The following is a 23041-nucleotide window of genomic DNA, read 5'->3' on the forward strand; positions in this document are numbered from 1 at the left end:
GTCTGACCTCAAAAAATGATCTTGTGGATTAAAGGGCAACTCCAAAATTAAGGCTTGTGGGAGGGGCTGGAGCCAACGCCAGCTGACATTGGGTTAGAGGCAGGGGACACCCTGGACAGGTCGCTATCACAAAACAGGGCCAACATACAGAGAGAAACAACAATTCGGACTCACATAAACAGCTACAGTCAATTTAGAGTCTCCAACCAACCGCAATCTGATCTGCATGTATTTGAACTGTAGGAAGAAGCATAAGATTCCCAAACTCAACCTTCAAGATTGATCTAATCATTTCTCCCACTTCAGTTGTGAAACAGCTCCTGTTTCCACACAGGTTTTTGTATATTGAAGTGAAGAAGTCACTCACTCCATCTGCAGAGCAAACAAGCACAGTGGCAGCCAACTTCTAACACTGCTGACAAATGTGACGTCGCAAGGGGTGGCGTGGTCGTGGTTCAGCCCGATGGCTTTGTCAAGAACATTTCTATTCATTATAAGGCTCAGATTACATGATATATTAAGGCTTGAGTTAAGGTGTGTGCAACTTCAACACATTCGGCTCATCAGGATGACAACTTGTTGATGTTTTATTTTATTTCTCTCTTCATCTGTAAATATATATATTTATATATATATATATATTATTTTCTATTTTAAATGTTGATATTCTATTTTATTCTATTTGATACTATTTGTGTTTTATTTTTTTGGTTGTAATTACTTGAGCATTGCTAGAAGAGAGCTTGTGACTCAAGCATTTTGATTGCCAGCGACTGCTTAATGTTATTGTTGTGCATTTGTCAATAAAAAATCTTGAATCTTGAATCTCCTGAAGTGAAAAGTTTAATAATTAACACCGACAGTCACACCAGGTTACATTGACAGCACCGCGGGCGCTGACTCATCTCAACTTTACGACGTTCTGCTGCTTCTTAGGCATCATCTGTTTGTGGAAGTCCCGGCAGGGGTTTGTTGTCGACCTGCTGCCTGAAAGTCTAGAGGTCAGCTTTGTTTTTCCAGGACAAAATAATTCTCAAGAAACTCCAGCTGTCTCTCGCACTGATCCTGCTTCGAGTCTATGTGATTCTAACATTCACTTAATCATCTTTTGTCAATAGTAAGAGTCTGTTTCCTTACTCAAACAAAAGTCCTCTGTTCTTTTAGTCTTGTCAACAGGACACATCACTGTTGAAGAAAAGTCATCTGTGTCATGTCACCCAGGCCAGGTCAACACCACTAAAATAAGCAGTACAGTGTACAGACGTGTGTTTGAACAGCCGTTACCTTTCACAAATGTCTTTCTTTAACAGTGACTCATGATCAAATGTTGATTCCAACAAATAATATCTGTCAGTTCGTTCCTCTGCTTCAGTTTCCCAGCTGCCTACCAACAGTAAAATGTCCACTTGGAGACAGATTGCACACGTGTGATGTCACTGTACGCTGACGTCAAGATGGTCCCACCCTGCCGAGTCAGAAACATGGAACATTCATCATCTGTCTTTGGGCATTTACGCACACAACGCACTCTGTCCACACACAGAGAGTAAGACGTGTGCAAATGATGCAACTGTTTGAACAAGCTTATAAAAGATTTGAAGAAGCAGAGTGATGCTTTGCTAAAAAAAACACTAGAAAATACAAATGAAGAGCACCAGGAAATAAGTCTGTGTCCCCTGGTTTGTTTAAATGCATTTACATGAACTAGATTTGACTCATGCATCATGTGACGTGTGTTTGAGTTTGAATGCAGAGACTTAAATGGTAACATTTATTATTTTACTTGTTGACGTGTTTGGAAAATCCTTTTCAAATGTTGCTTATAATTTGCTCATTAATTCAGCCGAAGCAGCCAGCCAGGCCTCAGTGTGTGGAGTTTCTCCCTCGAAGAGTTTTGATCTCAAGGTAAGAGAAGTCAGTAAACACTCAAACACTCAATGACCTCTACGCTCTGTCATCTCCAGAGAGGAGACACCATTCATTCAGCTGCACATATGTGCACTTGAACTATACAGTATATATATACATGTGTATGATTGTGTTAAACACGGAGCACATTTTAAAAAGGGAAGAAAACTTTTTTTAAACTTTATTTTTGATATTTAGATTCGAGGAAACACTTAGATTAAGAGGCAAGAGCACACACAGGAAGTACAATGCAGCTCATATCTTATCAGTTATTAGATTCATGCCTCAGTTTCAGTAAAGAGGGGGAGGAACGTCATAGCAATCTGCACCTAAGTGATGGATAAACAATCTTGTACATTGTCTCTCTCTAATCCAGAGGTAACCAGCCTGTTGGTCTGCATTCCGTCTGTGGTTCACCGCAAAATGAACAAAGGAACTCTCTTAACACACTATCAATGCCTAATAGTGCAGGCATCACATGTCATTTAGCTGACGCTTTTGTCCAAAGCGACTTACATTTTTAGTACACTCAACATTTATGAGGCGCCATTTAGGGGTTCAGTATCTTGCCAAGGACACTTCGGCATGCAGATGGGGAAGATTGCGGATGAGCCGGCAACCTTCATGTTGGAGAACGCCCACTCTACCCCCCAGGCCACAACGCCTATATATTTGTAATACTTCCTTGGCCAAACTTTAATTTCACTTCCATTCAGCATATCTATTTACTTTAATATATCTTACTGCAGGTGACTGGTTTCTACATGGGCACAAAAGCTGGAACAGTGCCATCAGGGCACGCAGACGTATTCCTCAGTCACGCTCACGATGCCAAATGAAAGGTTAATTATTTAAAACTGACAGTCAATCCTGCTCCCTGTCAATCTGTATCCTGATTCAAACAATAGTCCTCTGTTCCTCTAGTCTTGGCAGCTGGACACAATGAAAAAAACAAATCCATGTCCTGTCACCAGGCCAAGTCAACACTGCTAGAATTACCTTTATAGACGTGTGTTTGAACAGCCACTACATATCACAAATGTTTTTACTGTAACAGTGACTCATACACAAAACGAACTCAGGGACTTTTGTCACCGGTATTCAGACGCCACAGTGTTTGAGTTATTTCCACACGATGATGGTTTCTAGGATGTGAAAACAGGGCATGCAGAAGAATCCCTTAGTCACCTCAACAAGTGTTTGTTTTCTTCAAGCCGAATCAATCGTAATCAACACGATTGAAACCTGCTGAGCAACTTCAACACATCCGGCAAAATAAGATTTTCTTAATAATGGTAATATATTTCAAACCATAAATATTTGAGGTGGAGAGAAGAATCAATATATTTCTTAGTTTAATGTAATGCAAACAATCTGGAGCACTGGTTATATATTATCCATACTATTACTATGGCAACTCGACATGCGGCTCCACAAAATCTGATTCAGGTCCTGGACTAAATGTAGTTTGATAGTTCGGTTTAGTTTTGTTCGAGTTCTAGTCAAAATACACTCTACACACACACATATAATTCATCATTCACAGAAGTTGCTGTGGCTGAAGAGGGAGAGCGAGTTGTTCTCCAACCAGAAGGTTGGCTGTGGTCGAATGGGTCTAAAACTGGACTGTAAAGTGCTTCAAGTGGACATCAAGATTACAAAAGTGCGACATTAATATCATGGTACACCATTTCTCATGTGGAACATCATGTATCACAGGTGACGTCCTGGAGGAGCAGTTTTTCTGGTGAGAAAATACAGTTGATTCAAAGAAAACCCATGGTTTAGAATCTCCTATATTTTTGACAGCAGCAGCTCCACATTAAAGTGTGTGTGCAGTGGTGTGTGTTAATGTCTTGATTGTTGAGTAGTAACCCAGTTCTAACTGGTTTCTGCTTATCTTTCCAGTTCATCTGCTGACCACATTTCCTGTCTTTGTCTCTGAGAGGAGACGAGAGAGGCCGTGCACCTTTGGAGACACAACTGAGTCACAGCTTTTCAAGAAAACATTCACGGTAAAAATATCGCCAACTTACCTTAACAGTTTTTACTGAAACTCTACATGAAACGGCTGCCGCTTTTCAGCTCCGTCACCGAGAGGAGGGCCAAGTTTTATTTTCTTTTTATGTATTTGAATGTTGGTAAATGATTGATACACCTGTTGTGTCTTTTCGGTAAATATTAACTTGAAGCCAGGAGCTAGTAATCTCAGCTTTATTACAATGATCCTGACTCTGTCCAAAGGTAAGAAAACCCACCTTCCAGCATCTCTACAGCTCGGCCTCTATAGCTTCATATCTACTGGGAAGACTGCTAACTGTAAGATATTAAATCATTGTCTTTCCCCACATTACTGATGAAGCAAAATACACTACTGCAGGACCAGAGGGAGTCTTTCTGATGATTCAGCCATATACATTTCCTTGAGTGTTTCCGTCTTTCCTTTCGGTCATTTTCACTCATTTCCTGTTTCTATGGCTTCAGCTCAAGCTCAACTTCAGAGATGTTTACAAAACTGCCGGTCTGCTATTAATTATTTCTCAAAGGTGCAGATGACAACAAAACATCCCCATTTAAATAACAGGGATCAAACTCAGCACTTTGGAGCAACATCAATCACCTGCTTGGATTTACAAACCCTGGTGATGAAAAACTCTGTGTTTCTTACTTGCTCTGAATTAGACCACAGCAGCAAACAAAGAGGATTAGTCCATTTGAGACCTGTAGCTGCATGCATGTTGCAGAGGCAGACGATCAGTTGCTGGGGAGAGAGATGGTGATTACTCCTCTTGCACCAAAGTGGTTGAAGAGTCTTGGAAAGTAAAAATGTATGAATATGATAATTTTCTTCCGACCTCAGACAACCAAGAACATCTCCCTATAAACTAATAGATAAAGTCTGCCATGCTGCCTTAGCTGCATTATCTTACCAGTTGAACTTGAAAGTTGTGGAATGAAAAGGAACAAGTCCTCCAACGTATTAAGTTCCTGGGCAGTGACCACAGAGACAAAGGCATGGTGTACCAGCCATAAAGATAAAAATAAATACATTCCTGAGATTATAAGACAATAATTATGATAATAACAATAATAATTTGTTAAATTAAAAGGTGGAGGTTACTGTTGTGGAGCAGTCATGGATAAAGACAACCTTTGACTACTGGTTTCAAATTGACTGTTGAGTGAAAGACTTCCTCCTAACACAACAACTAACACAGACAGTGAGGCAGACAGACAGACAGACAGACAGACAGACAGACAGACAGTCAGACAGACATACAGACATACAGACATACAGACAGACAGTCAGTCAGACAGACAGACAGACAGACATACAGACATACAGACATACAGACAGACAGACATGCAGACAGACAGTCAGTCAGTAAAAACATGTCATATTTTCAATGTCATTCAATACAAGGTTTTTTAATTCAAATGGAATCAATGACTTCACGCCCAGTGGACCACAAATTCATAGAGTGCGAAGGCAAAGCAGTCTTCTTTACTTTCGCAACAAACAGGCACCGCCCAGCCAGGCTCTCGACCGCAGCTCAGAGACACGAGACTTGGAATTTAACATTAAACTATGTATCTACGGGCAAAATTGGGACTAAGAGCTTTTCTAGGGTGAGTACACTTTACTTTCATAACGTGGTTTTCTCCAGTGACGACCCGACACGTCCTGACCACCGCAAGCAGAAGCAGCGGAAGTGAGTTGCCGTTGTAAAGTAACGGGAGATATTTCAGATGAGGAACAAGTTGAATGATCGGTTTAAAAAACAATAACGGAGTCGTGATCGCACCTGCCTGTGGATGCTTATTTCACCCGCTAACACAGGCGACGTGTAGAGGATCATAAAAACAGCGGGTCACTAGATCTGTTTTATTTCGATTTCATTTATACAAGTCCTTTTTTATTTGAATAATTGTCCCCTGATTCGGTGAGTCCACCACAGACTACATGCTGCATGACACTGAGACCTTTACCACTTGATGGACATCCTGAAGCATCCTGATGAATCTTCAAGGTTGCAATAACAACAACTTATTTAATCTCTCTTTAAACCAGTTAAAATAGTTTGACCTGGGTAAGCTCCAGTTCTAAACGGCACTGTTTGCTTGGCCTAACCCTCAAACAGATCTACAATAAACTATTTCATTGTTTGTTGTTTGCAGATAATATTATAAACATTATTTAGTGCATCCTGGTTTATCTGCCCCAAGGTGGTAAGAATATACACTTGAGCCTAACTTAGAAGAGGGTGTCTTGTGCTAGAGTCCAAATCAATCAGAACAGTTTATCAGTCATTAAACAATCCAGCTCAGTTTTTTTACAAACACCAGAGTAAACAGAGGTCCGCCTTAGGTGGGGCTATTTGGTCATCGCCCACTCAACAGGATACAAAAGAGTGGGATGTTGAGAGTATTGTCCTCTTATCAAAGCACTTTTTCTGTCAGACATCGTTCACACAGCAACAGTACAGGCGTCAGGGGCCATCAGGGGTTTGATGTCCTGCCCAATCAGAATCAGAATCAGAATCAGAATCAGAATTATTTTTATTGCCATGTATATTTGCACATACAGGAAATTGCCTTGGTGTGGTTGGTGCACTTTACAAACAACAAATTAACTTAGAATATGCAGACTAGAAAAGCCTGGGATTGAACCACCGGTCTTCTAGCTAATGGACTACTCGCTCTCTATCCGATATTCACCCAAAACACTTGTCATGCTGGACTGTGGGCATGCGCAATGCTTGGTTCTGGCACGACTGTCATAATGACGACAATCACGCTTTCATGCTCGGGATAGCTGGCTTTCAAGCTAACGTGCCCTGCTAGCTATCAACACGATTCTAGAGGGAAGTATCCAGATAAAAGTATCCGATTACTTCTGTCGTAGAAGCAACGTGACGGAACAGAGCCACATTGCAGTTCAGCAAAACATGACGTCACCTTATTCAAAATGAATGAGCGGTGTTTCGGTTGAAGCCTCCAGTTTGAGTCCTGCGCTAAAACGTCACATTTCATTTGAAGAGAGAGGAGGTGCCTTAGCATGTGGGGGCAAACCCCTGCAGAGATGTTCAGGAGACCCCAGTCTTTGTGAAAACCCCTGATGAACTGTTCCTTAGACCCCGTTTCACTTGCGCAGCCGCCACTATTTTCAAAATCAATCATTTAATTGGAGCAAAGACTTTGCAAAGTTTACAAAACCATTAAATACTCTGTGTTCACTCTATTCAAGAATCATGGTCTGTGGAGCAAATTGAATGTTACATTTATGAAGTAGAATGTTTCACAATTATTGTACTTGTCGCTCCAAAGTGTTACTTAATATAATTTGCAGCTGAGAAAGTAACATAATGAGAGATAGAGTGAGAGAGAGAGAGAGAGAGAGAGAGAGAGAGAGAGAGAGAGAGAGAGAGAGGAAGAACATCACTTGAAGACTCAGCTCTGTATTCTTCGGTTTACTTTCTCAGAACTGGTTTCACATCTATTCAGAACAGTTCAGTTTTCCTCTGCTCTGTTCCTCTCTGGGTTTGTTCCTGTTGGTTCTCCAGTTTTTTAATGTGTTAAGATTTTCTTTTTGCCTGCATGCCCCAGCTTATCCACCAACTGAGTGTAAGTCTACTTATTTTGATTGCATATTTTTTTTCTTTTTCTAATGTCTGCATTAGGCAGACATGATGAACTCTGGTCAGTTTAAGTGAAGGAATAATTTACAAGTTGTTGTGTTAATTATTTTGGCTGAGGGTGAATTTGTAACTTCCTGTTTTTATATGTGTGTTTCTCTTTGTGACACTTGAGAACCATTTTGAGTAAAGACCTTACAGATTGAAGACACTTTAGTTGGGACATTTTGTCCAGTCCTTACTTTTTCAAAGGTCTGTTTGTTTCTTAAAGTATGGTTAGGTGAGTTCAGCAATGAATGTGTAATGTTAAAGGTGTGTGTGTGTGTGTAATAAACATAATCAATCACCACATGTGATATTAAGGCTTCTGACAGCTCAACATGTAGTCTTCTACAGTAGTATCATGACATAAATACACTGCTCGCAGCTTACTGACTCACTGACTTGGCTGTGGTGGATTTTTTCAAACTGTCAGTTGTTGGTTTCTCCCCATGAGATCTTCACACTGAGTGACAGTTATGTTGGCTGGTTCATATTATATATAAGTTCGTATTTAAGTTTAACTGACTTAATGTCTGACATCACCTGTGTAACTTAATTCATTCATGACAGCGAGGAGACATTACAGCATTTGATTTGTTGCCATCCCCCAGCCCATGTTAAAATACAGTATGCTCAGAAGCTCAGTCTGAACTCTGCTGTTTGACTCGGCTTGCTCCTCACAGCAGTGATATTCAAAATGTTGTCTCATTTTTCCAGAATAAGGACAATATTGACCCTACATGGGAATTATCACCTGAATCTGCAGCTGCTTGTAGCTTTACAGAGTTTTATAGAAGTTTAAGTTCCTCCTTAAGCTGTTTGCCTCAACTTTACTGTTTGATTCACACTCACCACTCGCATGGCATTTGCAGAAACTGCAGGTAGTTATTGTTGGCAACTAATGAGCCCCTCCTGCTCAGAACCAGACCGACAACTTCAGTTACCAACGGTTAACATTGAAGAGATACTTTATTCCTCCCAGGAGCAGATAGAGACTAAAAAGAGTGGGATGATGGTCAACTGTAAATTGTGTATTTTTTATTATACTTTTTCTCCATTCTTTAACTTTGTCAGACATTTTTACATTCATTTCAAGTATGACATTTTTTTTGATAAAAAATCTGTTTTTTCTCTGCAGAGATTTGAAGATGGGAAAAATCCGAACCAAAACATTGGTGCTGGGGGTTTCTCTTGGTCTGTTCGTCCTCTATCTAGGTAAAGATTTTACTGCCAAAAGAGTCATTTGCAACCCAAACACTGTGAGAGAGGAGAGCAGTGAAATAATAAAAAGATCCACTAGGAACATCTCCTACGTATACTCCTTCCCAAAATGCCAACAAAACGCATCTGCTGGAAATGTAGAAGGCTTCAGCTCTCTTCCTGCTAATATAAAAGACTTTCTCTACCATAAACACTGTCGACATTTTCCCATGCTACTGGACGTTCCTGACAAATGTGGAGGAGCTGATGAATCTGCACAGGTCTTTCTTCTCCTGGTCATTAAAAGCGTTCCTGATAACTTTGAACGCAGAGAGGTATTGCGGAAAACCTGGGCTACAGAAAGGCTGCACAATGGTGTGCAGATCCGAAGGATCTTCATCTCAGCAGCGACTGGTTCTGGTTTTGAAAGAGAGAGAAAGAATAGACTTCTTGAACTGGAACAAAATGAGTACAATGACATTCTTCAATGGGACTTTAGAGACACGTTCTACAACCTCACTTTAAAGCAGGTACTCTTCCTAGAATGGATGGAAAGAAACTGTCCAAAAGCTCGCTTCTTGCTAAATGGTGATGATGACGTTTTTGCCAACACAGACAACATGGTTGAGTATCTCCAAGGCCTTAGGGACAATGATGGAAGCAAGCACCTCTTTACTGGACATTTGATACAGTACGTGGGGCCCATTAGATCACCAGGGAGCAAGTACTATGTCCCAGTACAAGTGCAGGAGTCAGAGTCTTATCCCCCTTATTGTGGTGGTGGAGGCTTCCTCCTGTCGGGCTATTCAGCTATGGTCATATACAACATGTCCAAGTCCATCCCTTTTATTCCTATTGATGATGTTTACATGGGGATGTGTATGGCCAAAGCAGGATTAGGTCCAGCTCACCATATGGGTGTAAGGACAGCAGGAATGTACATTCCCTCGCATAAACTAGATGAATTTGATCCCTGTTATTATAAAGAGATTTTGCTAGTTCACCGATTCCTTCCAGCAGGCATCTATCTTATGTGGCAAAGAATAAATGACCCCAATCTAAAATGTGAATTGGCAAGGAAATCCTTTTAGTAGCATTAAGCTCACTGGTGGTGTCAATACCCTGTGATCAATTGACAGCAGGTCTATGACAAATCCTCTAATGTCACTTTTAGAGGACAGGTCTCTTCAGCCAAACAAATACAGACCTACAGTACAGCACGGCCATGCATTAATTGTGTATGGCCTTTTTTAAATATTGTTCTCGTTAAAAAAAATTCTGTAGACGCAATATTATCACATCTACGAAGAGGGAAAGTGGTTTCTGACAGAAGTTGTTGAAGATCACAGATTGTACGATTTTATCAGTGGGTGGGCCTTTAATGATGATTGGTGTATGTGTTTGTGTGTTTTGTTTGTTTGTGTGGCTGTGGGTTTATTTTTTGACTGGAGCTTGGTGTTGGTCCACATTTCTGATTACCAGCTGAATCATGTCGGTTGCAAATTGTTTAAAAAACATTAACAACCAGAAGTTGGCACTACCGTATAATGTATAATGTTGTGGCCAAAGTCTTGAACATATTTTCCAATAATTTCTCAGGTTTTTCTTTTAAACTAATGTTGTGATGTTAGTTTATATTTCGCTTGAGCTCATATATGTACAGTTTCCTTTATTTTTTTACTATATCTTGTGTATTTATGTTTGAACAATAGGTTCAAAAGACAAGTTGCTTTGCATGACTGACATCATTTTTGCACTGTCATTTACAAAACATTCGGGTTGAGGTAATAAGGTGGGGCAGTGCATCTCCAGTCAGGACTCATATGTACAGAATGATTAGGGTAGGGTTTTTCCTTATAACGGTTGAAACAAGTTTTCTTTGTTCTTAAAAAAAGGATATATTTTTTGCTATTTTATACTTACAGATTACCTACTATGTCCCTCCTTATTTAATGTAATGCATAGAAGATATTTTTATCAAAGTCGCCAATTGTTATTCTTGGGAGATGTAAAAAACAACCCTTCCACAAATATAAAATGCACTTTCAACACCTACCTTTAGTCTCAAAGTGCCTTGACCAAATTATGTCAATTTTTTTTCAAATATTGTTGTAAATACATATTAAAATAACTTCTTAAAAAAATAAAATGACTCAGGGTTTAGGAATGAAGCTGCCATGTATGGTTACTATTATACAGCGTTGTTGATTGTTGTTTTTTTTGTGTCATAGTCAAAAGTTTGCCAATATGTCATTGTATTAAAACACTGATGTAGCGGTATTTCTATGTACTGTGAATATTAATGTTTGTTTGTTTTTGGAACAGGGAACAAGGAATTTGTGAATCCTTGTAAAAAGTTTGTTTAATTAATTAAAGAGAAGAATGCACATGAATCCAGACATTCGTACTGTGGTGTAACATAAACTTAGTCAGACGAGCTCATTTCCATCAGCTGTCAACGAAACAGCACGAGCAGATGTCACAATGTACCCAGTTACAGTCCTTTATACATACAGTTGGACTTTAACTAGCTAGCATTTTAATCACCAATTCAATTGATAATGTAACGTTAATGTAAACGTGATAGTTCAGCTTCACTTACACCACTCTAACATAATTTTGTATCACAGCAAAACAGTGTATAAAACTATAGTTTATTGTAATGTACTCTAGCTAACTGCAGGGCAACAAGTTCATTTTGAAAGAGGAACATTTTAGAAGAGCATCAAAGCAGCAAGTTGTTGTTCAGGTGGACTGTCTGTTTAAATGTAAAATATATTAATTCTGGTGTAGAATGTTGTTAGCAATTAATTTACTCCTAAAATTATAAACGTTGCCCCACTGCTCATTTTTTCAAACTGTATTAAGGCTTTTGAAAATAAATCAACGATTCTGAAAATAATGTTGTAATATTACCAGTGAACAGTTCCTAAGAAAGTCGTTCCTAAGAAGATCAAACGTCATATGACAAAGTAATATTAAAGAATCAAGGGGAAAGAGAACAAACATTGCTTGAAATAACCAGTTATTGAAACCAGAGCATGTGATGTTACGACTTTATTCTCGAAATATTATGACAATATTTTCATAAAATTACATCTTGTTCTCATTTTCTTCATTTTCTTCATTTTCCTCCTAACTTGATCGCTTTTATTCGTGAAATGACGACTTAATTATCGTAATATTTTGATCGGGAGGGCGGGGCTGTCAGGCTGCAGGTGGTCGCGAGTCGTGTCGTCGCGTGTCAAGCCCCTCCCTCTCGTGAATTACGAGGACCGGCGGGTGACGTCAGGGTGGTCGCTCCGCGCATCAATCTGGCCGGACGTACCGAGACAGAGACAGAGAGATCTGAGGCCGCAGCGTGAGACAGGTAAGCAGAGAACTTCACTGTCTGACTCATCTTCCACGTCAGAAACGTTTATCATCTCACCTGCGACGAGGTGAAAGACTGAGCGTCCATCGTGACGCCAGGTGGCTCGGTGCCATCAGGGGGGGGGGGACTTCTCCAGCTCGCTGCTTAGCTCACGGTCAATTCCGGCGCGTCCATGTAGTTGAACTCGGCTGCTGCCCAAAAGTCTCATTTACAGAACAGTGCGTGGGATTCATACTCAAAGTGTCCGCACCCACACCTGAACGCAACGCAAACATTCACAGTCCATCTGGAAACTTACGGACGCTTCCAGGTGGACGAACCCACTTCAAAGGAAGCGACACTTTCTGACACTGACATGAGGTGTTTGCTCGTGAGGTGGAGGTGAGGAGCGACTTCATGGGACAGGAGTGATTTCACGAATAGAGAAAACCCACTGATACTCTGCTGCTGCTGCTGCTGTGGATAACACACTGTGTGAGAGTGTGATAGACAGAACTGAGCCTGAAATAATAATAAAAAGATAACAGATCAAATTAATCTATATCAGCTGATCAGACATCGCTGAACCCTCCATTGTTCCTCATCCGTCCATCCGCGTGCAAACATCAGGCAGAATCACGCACCAGTGTCACGACGGTTTTTATTTATTTAGAGCACCGGACCGATTCCCTCACGTCAGTGGATCCTCACCTCCACCCAGGGATGTTATTTAGAACGTTTCTTCAGTATACTTGTAGTGATATCCTGTGCGCTCTGTGCGCCTGATGGCACAGTCACGTTCACTGCAGCGATGTGATGATACACGCACAGTGTTAGAAGATATTAATAAAACATGTTAATGACCCGGCTCTGTAACTCCGCTGATAAATGGAATATGAACGCAATTTTCTGTAAGTTGTTTTGTATTTTTGTTTTTGATTAAAAGGTTCGTGTGGAACATATTTGTTGCGCGAGCACAACCTATCTGTTTTAATGTAAATGATAAAGTGGATCAATAATCTTTTTCAGTTCACCACCTCACGTCTGCGTCGCCACTTGCCCGTCTCCAGAATGTTCGTATACGCACGGGTCAGAGTCTGCGTGGAAATATGCAACAATCCAAAGGTTGGTTTGTACCGTGCTGGAGTAAACACCACCACTCAACTTCTTAGGTCCAGGGGTCTCCTTTGTAACCGTTGCATACGCACAAATCAGGGCCTGAAACGTGTCTACGCCACTTCTCACGCAAACGTTGGGATTTACAAAAAAAAAAACACTTGACGGGAAATGTGCGTAAATCACGCAAACTCTGACCCATGCATAACAACGTTTGGATATTAAAGCCGTTTTCAGAAATGACCTGCGGATAAAGTCCAGCACTGTTTCTGCAGTTTGCCTTCACACAAGAACGGCGCAGGGAAGTTCCCTGCACAGACGAGTTCACAACAGCAACAAAACCTCAGCATTCCTCAGGTGGAGGCTGGTGCAGCAGACTGTGGAAGCCCCTTCACACCAATCTGATGAACAAAAAAAGATTATTATAATTATAAACTTAATCAAAGTAATGTCTTAGTATCTCATAATTGTGACCTATGACCTACGTCATAAATATGAGATGCTGAGGGGTGATTTTGAGATAGTAAATAATAATTATAAGATGATTAGTGATACTTTGTTCCACATACAGACGAGCCGATAGACGTTTTTGGAATTAGTAGGTAGATACTGAAGATATAGAGAAGTTCAAACATCTGAGAGAAAGGTTTAGAGCATCCAGAACAGCTTTTTAAAACATAAATGTTTGACATCATTCACTGCGAAGGACAGAAGAAATCATTGAAATGGGTTTAACACCCGTGAAACAATCTAGCTCAGTTTATTTACAGACACCAGAGTCAACATAGGTCCGCCTAAGGTGGGGTAGGTAACCCCACCTAGGTCGTTGCCAACTCGACAGGATACAAAGAAACTGGGATTTTGAGAGTAAAGTCCTTTTATCAAAGCACTTTTTTCTATCGGACATCGTTCACACAACAACAGCACAGGCGTCAGGGGCCATCAAGGGTTAGGTGTCCTGCCCAAGAATATGCAGACTGGAAGAGCCCGGGATTGAACCACCGGTCTTCTTAGTGGACGACTGCTCCCTAACATCCGTCTTTCTTCTTTGCCCAACCCCATAGGGTTTTAGCCAACAGTTATCATCAGCTCTATGTTGTAAGTCTGTCGTGCTCTCTCTGCTTTCTCAGAACTGGTTTCACATCTGTTCAGAACAGTTCAGTTTTCCTCTGCTCTGTTCCTCTCTGGTTTTGTTCCTGTTGGTTCTCCAGTTTTTAACATGTTAAGATTTTCTAAGTAGGTCTACATATTTTGTATTGCATATTTTTTTGTTTTACCGATGTCTTCATTTGAGTTATAAAGTCAGTCATCATGAACTCTGGTCAGCTTTAAAGGGGACATATTATGCCCATTTCACCACAGTTGATATGGTTCCTTGGGGTCTTAATGAAAAATCTGTACAAATTTTTGGTAAAAATGCCACAAGGATCATTTAAAACAGCACCTTTTTGACCTCCTCAGATCAACCCGTTTTGAGGGCCCCGCCCCCCTCTCAACCCGCCCCCATCTTACCCCACCCCCTTTCACCCCTCTCATCCCTCCCCCCTCTCATGGAGGTGTAGGACATAACGTTTTTTACCTCCATTAATTAGCCTGTGTGTTTGAATGTGTTCTCACTACAGAATGCATTCAACATCTATAGGGCAGATTATGGGCCTTTATGTCTAAGAGGAATAGAGCAGCAAGTTTTGTTTTTTTTATGCATGAGATATCAGTCATTTCTGCAATACAAATATGACTGAGGAATAATATACATAAATTACTCTTCCCTCTGTATTACTTTGCTAACTGCTCATCTTACATGTGTCAATTGTTGACATGTTACATATCAATCATTAAAAGCTCACAACTGTTTCTATAAACTTTTATTGTCAGAAAGATTGCCACAGAGCTTTTTAATCATAGTTATTAAATGTACTGGCTGGGACAGAGGTAATAAATACAAAAAATACCAAGTATAATAAAAACATTGATTACAAAAATACAATTTGTGTCATCAGTAGCCATACTGTAAACAAAGGAACACTTTATATTTGTGTGTCACCTTTTATTCTCTAAATACAATGTGAACTTTGCTCAGCCGTTACAGGTATTTGGCGTACAGAAGCTTTGTGAGCTGGTGTTGAGGCCATCTGGGCTGGAGAATCAGGGTGGTCCTGCCCTCCTGCTCGGTGCTCCAGATACGCAGAGTGTTCCCTGATGCTCAGGGAAGTTATGAAGGGTTCAGACCAGCCCTTGATTGAACCTTGACACACAGCTGGCTATAACTTCCTGCTTGTCAGGTTTCTCATACTAGGCAGAGAGAGCCTCAGGTTTTGAGATCTTCAGCACCTCATTCACATATGGGGCCGTGTCCTGAAAAACCTCATGAAAGATGAGGTCCAACAGGTTATCCACGTAATCTGTAATACAAATTGGGAAAAAAAGTAGGGGCATTTTGCACTTTTTTGTGTTTATTATTTTCTTTTTATAATTATATTATTCTATTTATCGTGAAGACGATAAATAAAAGGTCTTTAAATGGTGAAGACCATTTAAAGACAGCAGTTAATTGATATGTTATTTATGTTTCACATACTGTTTGTACATTGTTTTGATTTTAAATAGAGCCTGTGAGAATCATGGAAGTTTGCTTCTGCTTTCACCGGCTTTGCTGTACACTCGCTCTGTCCCCGCTGACACACAGGACACACCTCAAACAGCTCCAGGATGCAGTTTTCATAGACAATATATGTGGGTGTCTGATGAACAGGGTTGGACGATTCCATTCTATTAGAAAGACAAAGATTTCACCAAAAGGCAGCAACAGCTAAAAAGGTGTTGGATGGTAATCCATCTGATTATTGAAATGTTTAGATTAAATATTGAGTCACTCACGTCACATCTGCTGACTCAGTCAAGACTGTGATCGAGTCATCAGGATCATAGGTAGCATCCTGTGGCTCTCCGAAGCCCATACTAATACAACTTGGGTTGTCCTCTCCCTCCTCCAAGCGAGGTCTCTTACAGCTGAGGTCCCGACACCGACATCAGTGCAGCACAGTTTTCTGTGAGCCTATGATAAAACAGACACAGTATCCATGGAGTCACAACAAATGAGATGCTGTTACAACTTTAACACGGAGACACAATCAATGACATGACGAAGTAACTGAGGGTAAACCAACCTGTACTTTTGTAGTGAGGTCGCAGTGTTTTCACAGAAAGCTGCGTTCCATGTGTGCGCATCTTTGGTGGGTCCGTCTGGCATGCTACGTGATGTAGCCTAGCACCGAAACAGATGTGCTTGCCTGAACACCAAAAGCAGCGATGTTATTCATACTTGTACTACTGTCATGCATACAAAGATACATTTCCCCCAACTAGGGCTGGTAATGAATAATCGTTCTATTCCCGCACATTATGACAACAACATCCTCCGGTATCTTGAACGAGCGGCCGTAGCAGCAGCTGTAGCTGGAACTTAGGTTTGTCAGTGTTGTGCTCTCCACGCTCTTTCCTCCCCCCCTCCGCTCGCGTGTCCTCCCGTTAGTACTGTGCCGCTGATTTTTTCCCACGGCAGCACTGGGCTGGAAGTTCACTACGGCCGACGCTGGTAGCAGCTACTACAAGCATCCGTAGCTAACTTCAAGCTACAGCAGCTACTACCGACGCTCATAGCAGCTACTATCGGGTTCGAGCGATCACCGTGCGATCACCGTTCACCGTGGACTCCGACGCCGTCTTCTCGCTAAGACTCGCCAGCCGTCCTGGATTAATGAAAACTCCTGTAAAGTCTCTACCTATCCCCCACCACTACATACTAGCCCCCCACCCCCTCACACACACGGCACAACATGCTAACGGCACTAGCCTCCACACAAAATGTCTAAAAGAAGCAAATACCAGAATTATAAAAAAAAATACTTACATTTCCCTCGTCTTCAGTGTTGCAACGGAAAGATGGCAACGACCCCTCTTTCAATAACAACCTTTTTAGAGAATCCGGCGTTATATTGGCCCAGGTTGATAAAACAGTCCGATTCAAAGTGGTGGCAGGAACGTTGCAATCATATCTGAACTTAATCCATCTCAATCTTGTGTCTTCTGAAGCTGGAGTCACATGAAGACATTTGTGCAGCCGACCACTGAGCATCTCGGTTGTCGAATTCGATTCATGCTGCTAGTTAGCGTATCCAAGTGTTTCCAAGGCTTGCAAGAATAAAATGGCTGCCGGACACCAATAGACTGTCTAAAAAGTGGGTGGGTCCATCCATGGGTGGGTTGAGTGATAGTGGGGGAGTGCATAGATCTATGGGGGCATGGGCATGTTGCGACAATGACGTCTATTTCGGTCGTAATTCCATTGGACGCACTCTGGCACATAGTTTCTGAAATAGAGGAACCACAACAAATCGAAGAAGTTGTTTTTTTCCAGAGTTTTGGGAAGGTAGACATGCCAGATACCCAAAATAATATGTAGAAGCACTAAAAAAGTGGAATTTCATAGTATGTCCCCTTTAAGTGAAGGAATAATTTGCAAGTTGTTGTGTGAATTATTTTTGCTCAGGGTGAATTTGTAACCTCCTGTATTTATTTGTGTGTTTCTCTTTGTGAAACTTAAGAACCATTTTGAGTAAAGACCTTACAGAGTGAAGACACTTTGGCAAAGTGTGTGTGTATTATACATAACCAATCACCACATGTGGTATTAAGGCTTCTGACAGCTCAACATGTAGTCTTCTACAGTAGTATCATGACATAAATACACTAGAGCTGCTCGCAGCTTACTGACTGACTGACTTGGCTGTGGTTGATTTTTTCAAAACTTTCAGATGTGGGTTTCTCTGCATGATCTTTCACACTGAGCAACAGTCAGGGGTGTTTCTAGGATTGAAAGGAAGGGGGGCTTAGCCCGTAAGGATGCTGAATGTTTGCGCGCAGCGCGCGTGCCAATTTTTTTTGGGGGACTCATTTGGGGCTGCGGATATCCATTGCTTCAGACAGTTCATAGATTTGTTCAATCAGAAAGAGTGTGATTTTTCTCTGTATCTTTGCTTGCATTCATTCAGTATAAGATAACAGAAGAGACAGAATTTCAGGGTCATTGTGAAATTTGACAACACAAAGATGAACTTTCTCAAATAGAGAGAAATCATTTTTCCTGCTTGTAAAGGAAGGACAGATATACTAGTTTTCATATCCGCGTCACTCCCAATCCGAATTTTTAAAGGGACCACACACAATGGATGGAGAATGGACCTGCCAGTGTCAACTTCTGAGTTGTTTATTTGTTGTATTATGAGCAGAAGTGAATAATAGGCACTGATAATATTGTTGAAAATACTAGAGATAGATATTAATGCAAAGAATAGAGAGCTGTCAATAGTTATTTCATACATTTCAAATTTTCTCGTTCATACTCTTGCTCACTGGAGAAATTTTCTAACAAAATAGCTAGCTAGCTAGCTTAGTGTTAACATAGCTCATTACAATATTCCCTTTCATTTGGCTCAAGTAAACCTAAATTTAAGCAGGTAACAATCTTTAACAACTACAGAGCCACATTCTGTAACTACCTGTACTTACAATTTCACTCTGTGCATCATTTACTATGAGCTAAACTCCTTGGCTGTAATCCTGCTGTCTTGATGAGAGACATTACTTGGCAGAGTGAGAAAGCCAGCTCAGCAGCGATGCAGACTCCCCAAAGTCCTAGTGCCCGGTCTTTTATTGTTAAGTATAATGAGAGTCTATTGGATTGTACTTTGAAGGGGGAGAAAACATACAAACCAGAAACATACTCACATATGTAGCTTCTTAGAGTTATAAATATCTTGCCCATGTTCATATTTTGAACATGGGCAAGAATATTTTAGTTTTACTGACTTAATGTCTGACATCACCTGTTTAACTTAATGACACATGACAGCGAGGAGACATTACATCATTTGATTTGTTGCCATCCCCCAGCCCATATAAATTACAGTATGTGGATTCTACAAACCACCTCATGTCGGCTCAGAAGCTCAGTCGGCTCACTGCTGTTTGCCTCAGCTTGCTCCTCACAGCAGTGATATTCAAAATGTTGTCTCAATTGCCCTGCTCAGAACCAGACAGACAACCTCAGTAACTAGCTGGTTAACATTGAAGAGATATTAAGAGTGGGATGATGGTCAACTGTAAATGAACTATTTATATGGAACACATTGAATTAAAATATGTGTGTTTTAACTTTTTGTCCATTCTTAAACTGTGTCAGAGATTTTTTACATTAATTTCAAGTACGAAAAAATGTGTTGATAAGAAATCTGTTTTTTCTCTGCAGAGATTTGAAGATGGGAAAAATCTGCACCACAACATTGTTGCTGGGGGTTTCTCTTGGTCTGATCGTCCTCTATCTCAGCAAAGATTTGACTGCCAAAAGAGCCATTTTGATCCCCAAAACTGTGAGAGAGGGGAGCAGTGAAATTAAAAGATCCACCACGAACATCTCCTACGTATACTCCTTCCCGAAATGCCAACAAAACACTTCCGCTGCCAAAGTGGAAAACTTCAGCTCTCTTCCTCTTCATATTCAAGACTTTCTCTACCATAAACACTGTCGACATTTTCCCATGCTGCTGGACCTTCCTGACAAATGTGGAGGAGCTGATGAATCTGCACAGGTCTTTCTTCTCCTGGTCATTAAAAGCGTCCCTGATAACTTTGAACGCAGAGAGGTATTGCGGAAAACCTGGGCTAAAGAGAGGCTGCACAATGGTGTGCAGATCCGAAGGATCTTCATCTCAGGAGCGACTGGTTCTGGTTTTGTAAGAGAGAGACAGAACAGACTTCTTGAACTGGAACAAAATGAGTACAATGACATTCTTCAATGGGACTTTAGAGACACGTTCTACAACCTCACTTTAAAGCAGGTACTCTTCCTAGAATGGATGGAGGGCAACTGTCCAAAAGCTCGCTTCTTGCTAAATGGTGATGATGACGTTTTTGCCAACACAGACAACATGGTTGAGTATCTCCAAGGCCTTAGGGACAATGATGGAAGCAAGCACCTCTTTACCGGACATGTGCTTAAGAAATTGGGGCCCATTAGATCACCAGGGAGCAAGTACTATGTCCCAGTACAAGTGCAGGAGTCAAATTCTTATCCCCTTTATTGTGGTGGTGGAGGCTTCCTCCTGTCGGGCTATTCAGCTATGGTCATATACAACATGTCCAAGTCCATCCCTTTTATTCCTATTGATGATGTTTACATGGGGATGTGTATGGCCAAAGCAGGATTAGGTCCAGTTTACCATATGGGTGTAAGGACATTAGGAATGTACATTCCCTCGCATAAACTAGATGAATTTGATCCCTGTTATTATAAAGAGATTTTACTGGTGCACAGATTCCTTCCAGCAGGCATCTATCTTATGTGGCAAAGAATAAATGACCCCAATCTAAAATGTGTATCAGCAAAGAAATCTTTTTGGTAGCATTAAGCTCACTTGTGGTGTCAATACCATGTGATCAATTGACGGCAGGTCTATGACACAACCTCTAATGTCACTGGTAGAGGTTTAACCTAAACCACACAACAACAAAAAACAATTCCATACCCTGACAATGACACAGAGTACTTATGTTTGCAACATTAATTATAGACCTACAGTACACTGCTATGCAAAAGTATGGCCTTTTTAATAATGTTCTTATTGTGTTATTTTTTTACATAAACAGGTTTTCATTGGCTCGCTTATGCACTTCAGCAGAGGGAGAGACAAATTTAATTACTGATCGTTTTTCACAGAACATAAAACTTGTTTGAGGCACAACATCTAATCAAAATCTACATTACTTGTCAAAATTAAAAAAGGAAATCAGTTTTCAGTCATGCTTTTAACATGTGTCTAAAGATGCATGTTACGTCTACATTGAATGAGTTTTCAAGCTTGTTTAGCCGGCAAATATACATTACCATCTTTGCTTGCCGCAAAACAAAGTTCAAGAGTTGACATTTTATTTTATTTGTACTGTTGTACGCAGTCAGCAAAAATCAATGACAAAAATAGTCGCCGAAGAATTTAATCGTTGATGATTCGTTGATTAGGTCATAGCGTGTGTTTTTTAACCTGCAATATTTGTAAGGCGGACCTGCTCTCCATGGAAGCAGGACACAGGCATTTGAAGAGGAGGCCTGTTTGACATCGTATAGTAGACGATGCGGACTCGCCTCTGTAAGATAGCCTCTTATCTAGCTTGCTATATAAACGTATATACCTGTGCGCAGGATTCTAGAATCCATTTCAAATGAGTTTAAAAGCGTAATGTTATCCTATAGCCTAGGGGTGTCCAAACTACAGCCTGCGGGCCAACTGCGGCCCGCCATCCATTTTTAATTTGACCAGCATCAAAGTCAAAAAATATAATATATACAAAAAAAATTAGTAGCACTTAAATGGCCCTTACTTATAGCACTTTGTTTTGCTTTATTTTTGAAGAAATTGTACTTTCTTGATTTTTGTTGTTCTGGGTTTGTACCCTCGGGGTTGAATGCACTTATTGTACATCGCTTTGGATAAAAGCGTCAGCTAAATGAAATGTAATGTAACACTGGCACGCCGCCACGCCCCCTGCCCTGAACAACACGGTTCAGTCGCTCAGGGCAGGCGTAGTGGCATGAGTGGCTCAGTCCTTCATATTCTTTGCTGTATGTGGCCCTCGGGACAAAAGGTTTGGACACCCCTGCTATTGCCTGAGACTGTAGTTTTGTTTGTTGAGGTTTCTATTGCTATATAAATACAAATCCATTTACATTCATGTCGTTTTGTTAACAGAAAAAATGGATTCTTGATTTTAATTAATTTTTAGTATCAGCACTTGGCCTGTTCTTGGTTTACAGGAAAAAGGGAATCTTGAATTAAATTTTTTTTTTTTACGTTAGCACTTTGCCTGTCCTTGGTTTTAAATGGACAAAAACTTGATTTTTCTTTGCCTTTGTATCAATAGTACACTAATATGCAGCAAAGTTTATTAAAAGACATTTTTGAAGATTAAGATTAAGATTAAGATGCATTTATTAGTCCCAAACACATGCACAGACATGCAAAGGCACACTCATGCATGACGTTTGAATGACGTTTTGATCTTTATTGTCTTTGTTTTCAGTCATCACATGCCGCGAATAACCTCAATGTAAATTGAGTAGCTTTTGGCTAAATAAGAGCAATTGAGAATTTGTGTGATTCATAATAAAGTCGATTAATCGTTTCAATAATCAATAGATTAATCGACTATCAGAATAGTCTTTAGTCGAGCCCTACTGTTGTTCTCGTATCCCAGGATGAACCTTTGATCTGAGGAAACTTCATCAACAAAGCAAACAAGTTAATCAGAAACAGAAACGGTGAGGAGAGCCGCCCAAACTCCAGAAAACTATTAAAAACTGTCTCCCGCTGTGGACAGAAGGGACAAGTAGCGGCAACGTCAGAATTAATAACAGAAACAAAAATCGTTTACAGCAGCAGCTCCGTGTAGAACCCTCCACTGTAAGTCAACCCCCCTATTTGTCAGCGGTGGTTCGGTGGTTTGTATAGTGCTCTCCACTCAGGCCTCTGAGCCTCTGTCAGGGCCAGACGAGCCCTCCATGGAGAGCAACTTCGGTCTTCTAGTCTGTTCTGGTTCAGAAGTTGAACTTATAGATAAAACATTATTTTACCCGTCATGGTGCTCAGTGTGTTACATCCGCGACGGCATTGCAGGGGCTTCGCGAAATTCACTTTGATATTTCAACACATTTCCAGATTACTCTTGAATATCGTGT

The 23041-nt window shown here is 40.7% G+C and overlaps 2 protein-coding genes across 3 annotated transcripts; both read left to right on the plus strand.

Annotated features, from left to right (window-relative positions):
* The first annotated feature begins 5315 nt into the window (after positions 1-5315).
* Positions 5316-11179, plus strand: LOC133961199 (N-acetyllactosaminide beta-1,3-N-acetylglucosaminyltransferase 3-like). Of its 2 annotated transcripts, none has more exons than XM_062396231.1 (2): positions 5316-5538; positions 8725-11179. In XM_062396231.1, the coding sequence occupies exons 1-2, from the start codon at positions 5498-5500 to the stop codon at positions 9875-9877; spliced, it is 1194 nt and encodes a 397-aa protein (XP_062252215.1). In that variant the 5' UTR covers positions 5316-5497; the 3' UTR covers positions 9878-11179. The 2 variants fall into 2 exon arrangements, with proteins under 2 accessions (XP_062252215.1, XP_062252216.1); XM_062396232.1 differs by lacking the exon at positions 5316-5538 and adding an exon at positions 6041-7533.
* A 785-nt stretch (positions 11180-11964) lies between these two features.
* Positions 11965-23034, plus strand: LOC133960930 (N-acetyllactosaminide beta-1,3-N-acetylglucosaminyltransferase 3-like). Its single transcript, XM_062395816.1, has 2 exons — positions 11965-12156; positions 19562-23034. Exon 2 carries the CDS (start codon positions 19572-19574, stop codon positions 20712-20714), a length of 1143 nt encoding a protein of 380 aa, XP_062251800.1. The 5' UTR covers positions 11965-12156; positions 19562-19571; the 3' UTR covers positions 20715-23034.
* The last annotated feature ends 7 nt before the right edge of the window (positions 23035-23041 follow it).

This window comes from Platichthys flesus, chromosome 9 (genome assembly GCF_949316205.1).
Source record: "Platichthys flesus chromosome 9, fPlaFle2.1, whole genome shotgun sequence".
Lineage (NCBI taxonomy): Eukaryota > Metazoa > Chordata > Actinopteri > Pleuronectiformes > Pleuronectidae > Platichthys > Platichthys flesus.

Excerpts from the sequence above, each read along its gene's own strand:
- LOC133961199 (XM_062396231.1), top strand. The coding sequence starts at position 5,498 with ATGTATCTACGGGCAAAATTGGGACTAAGAGCTTTTCTAGG. Across the intron at positions 5,539-8,724 it reads GGACTAAGAGCTTTTCTAGG|AGATTTGAAGATGGGAAAAA; the intron begins GTGAGTACACTT and ends TTTTCTCTGCAG.
- LOC133960930 (XM_062395816.1), top strand. The coding sequence starts at position 19,572 with ATGGGAAAAATCTGCACCACAACATTGTTGCTGGGGGTTTCTCTTGGT.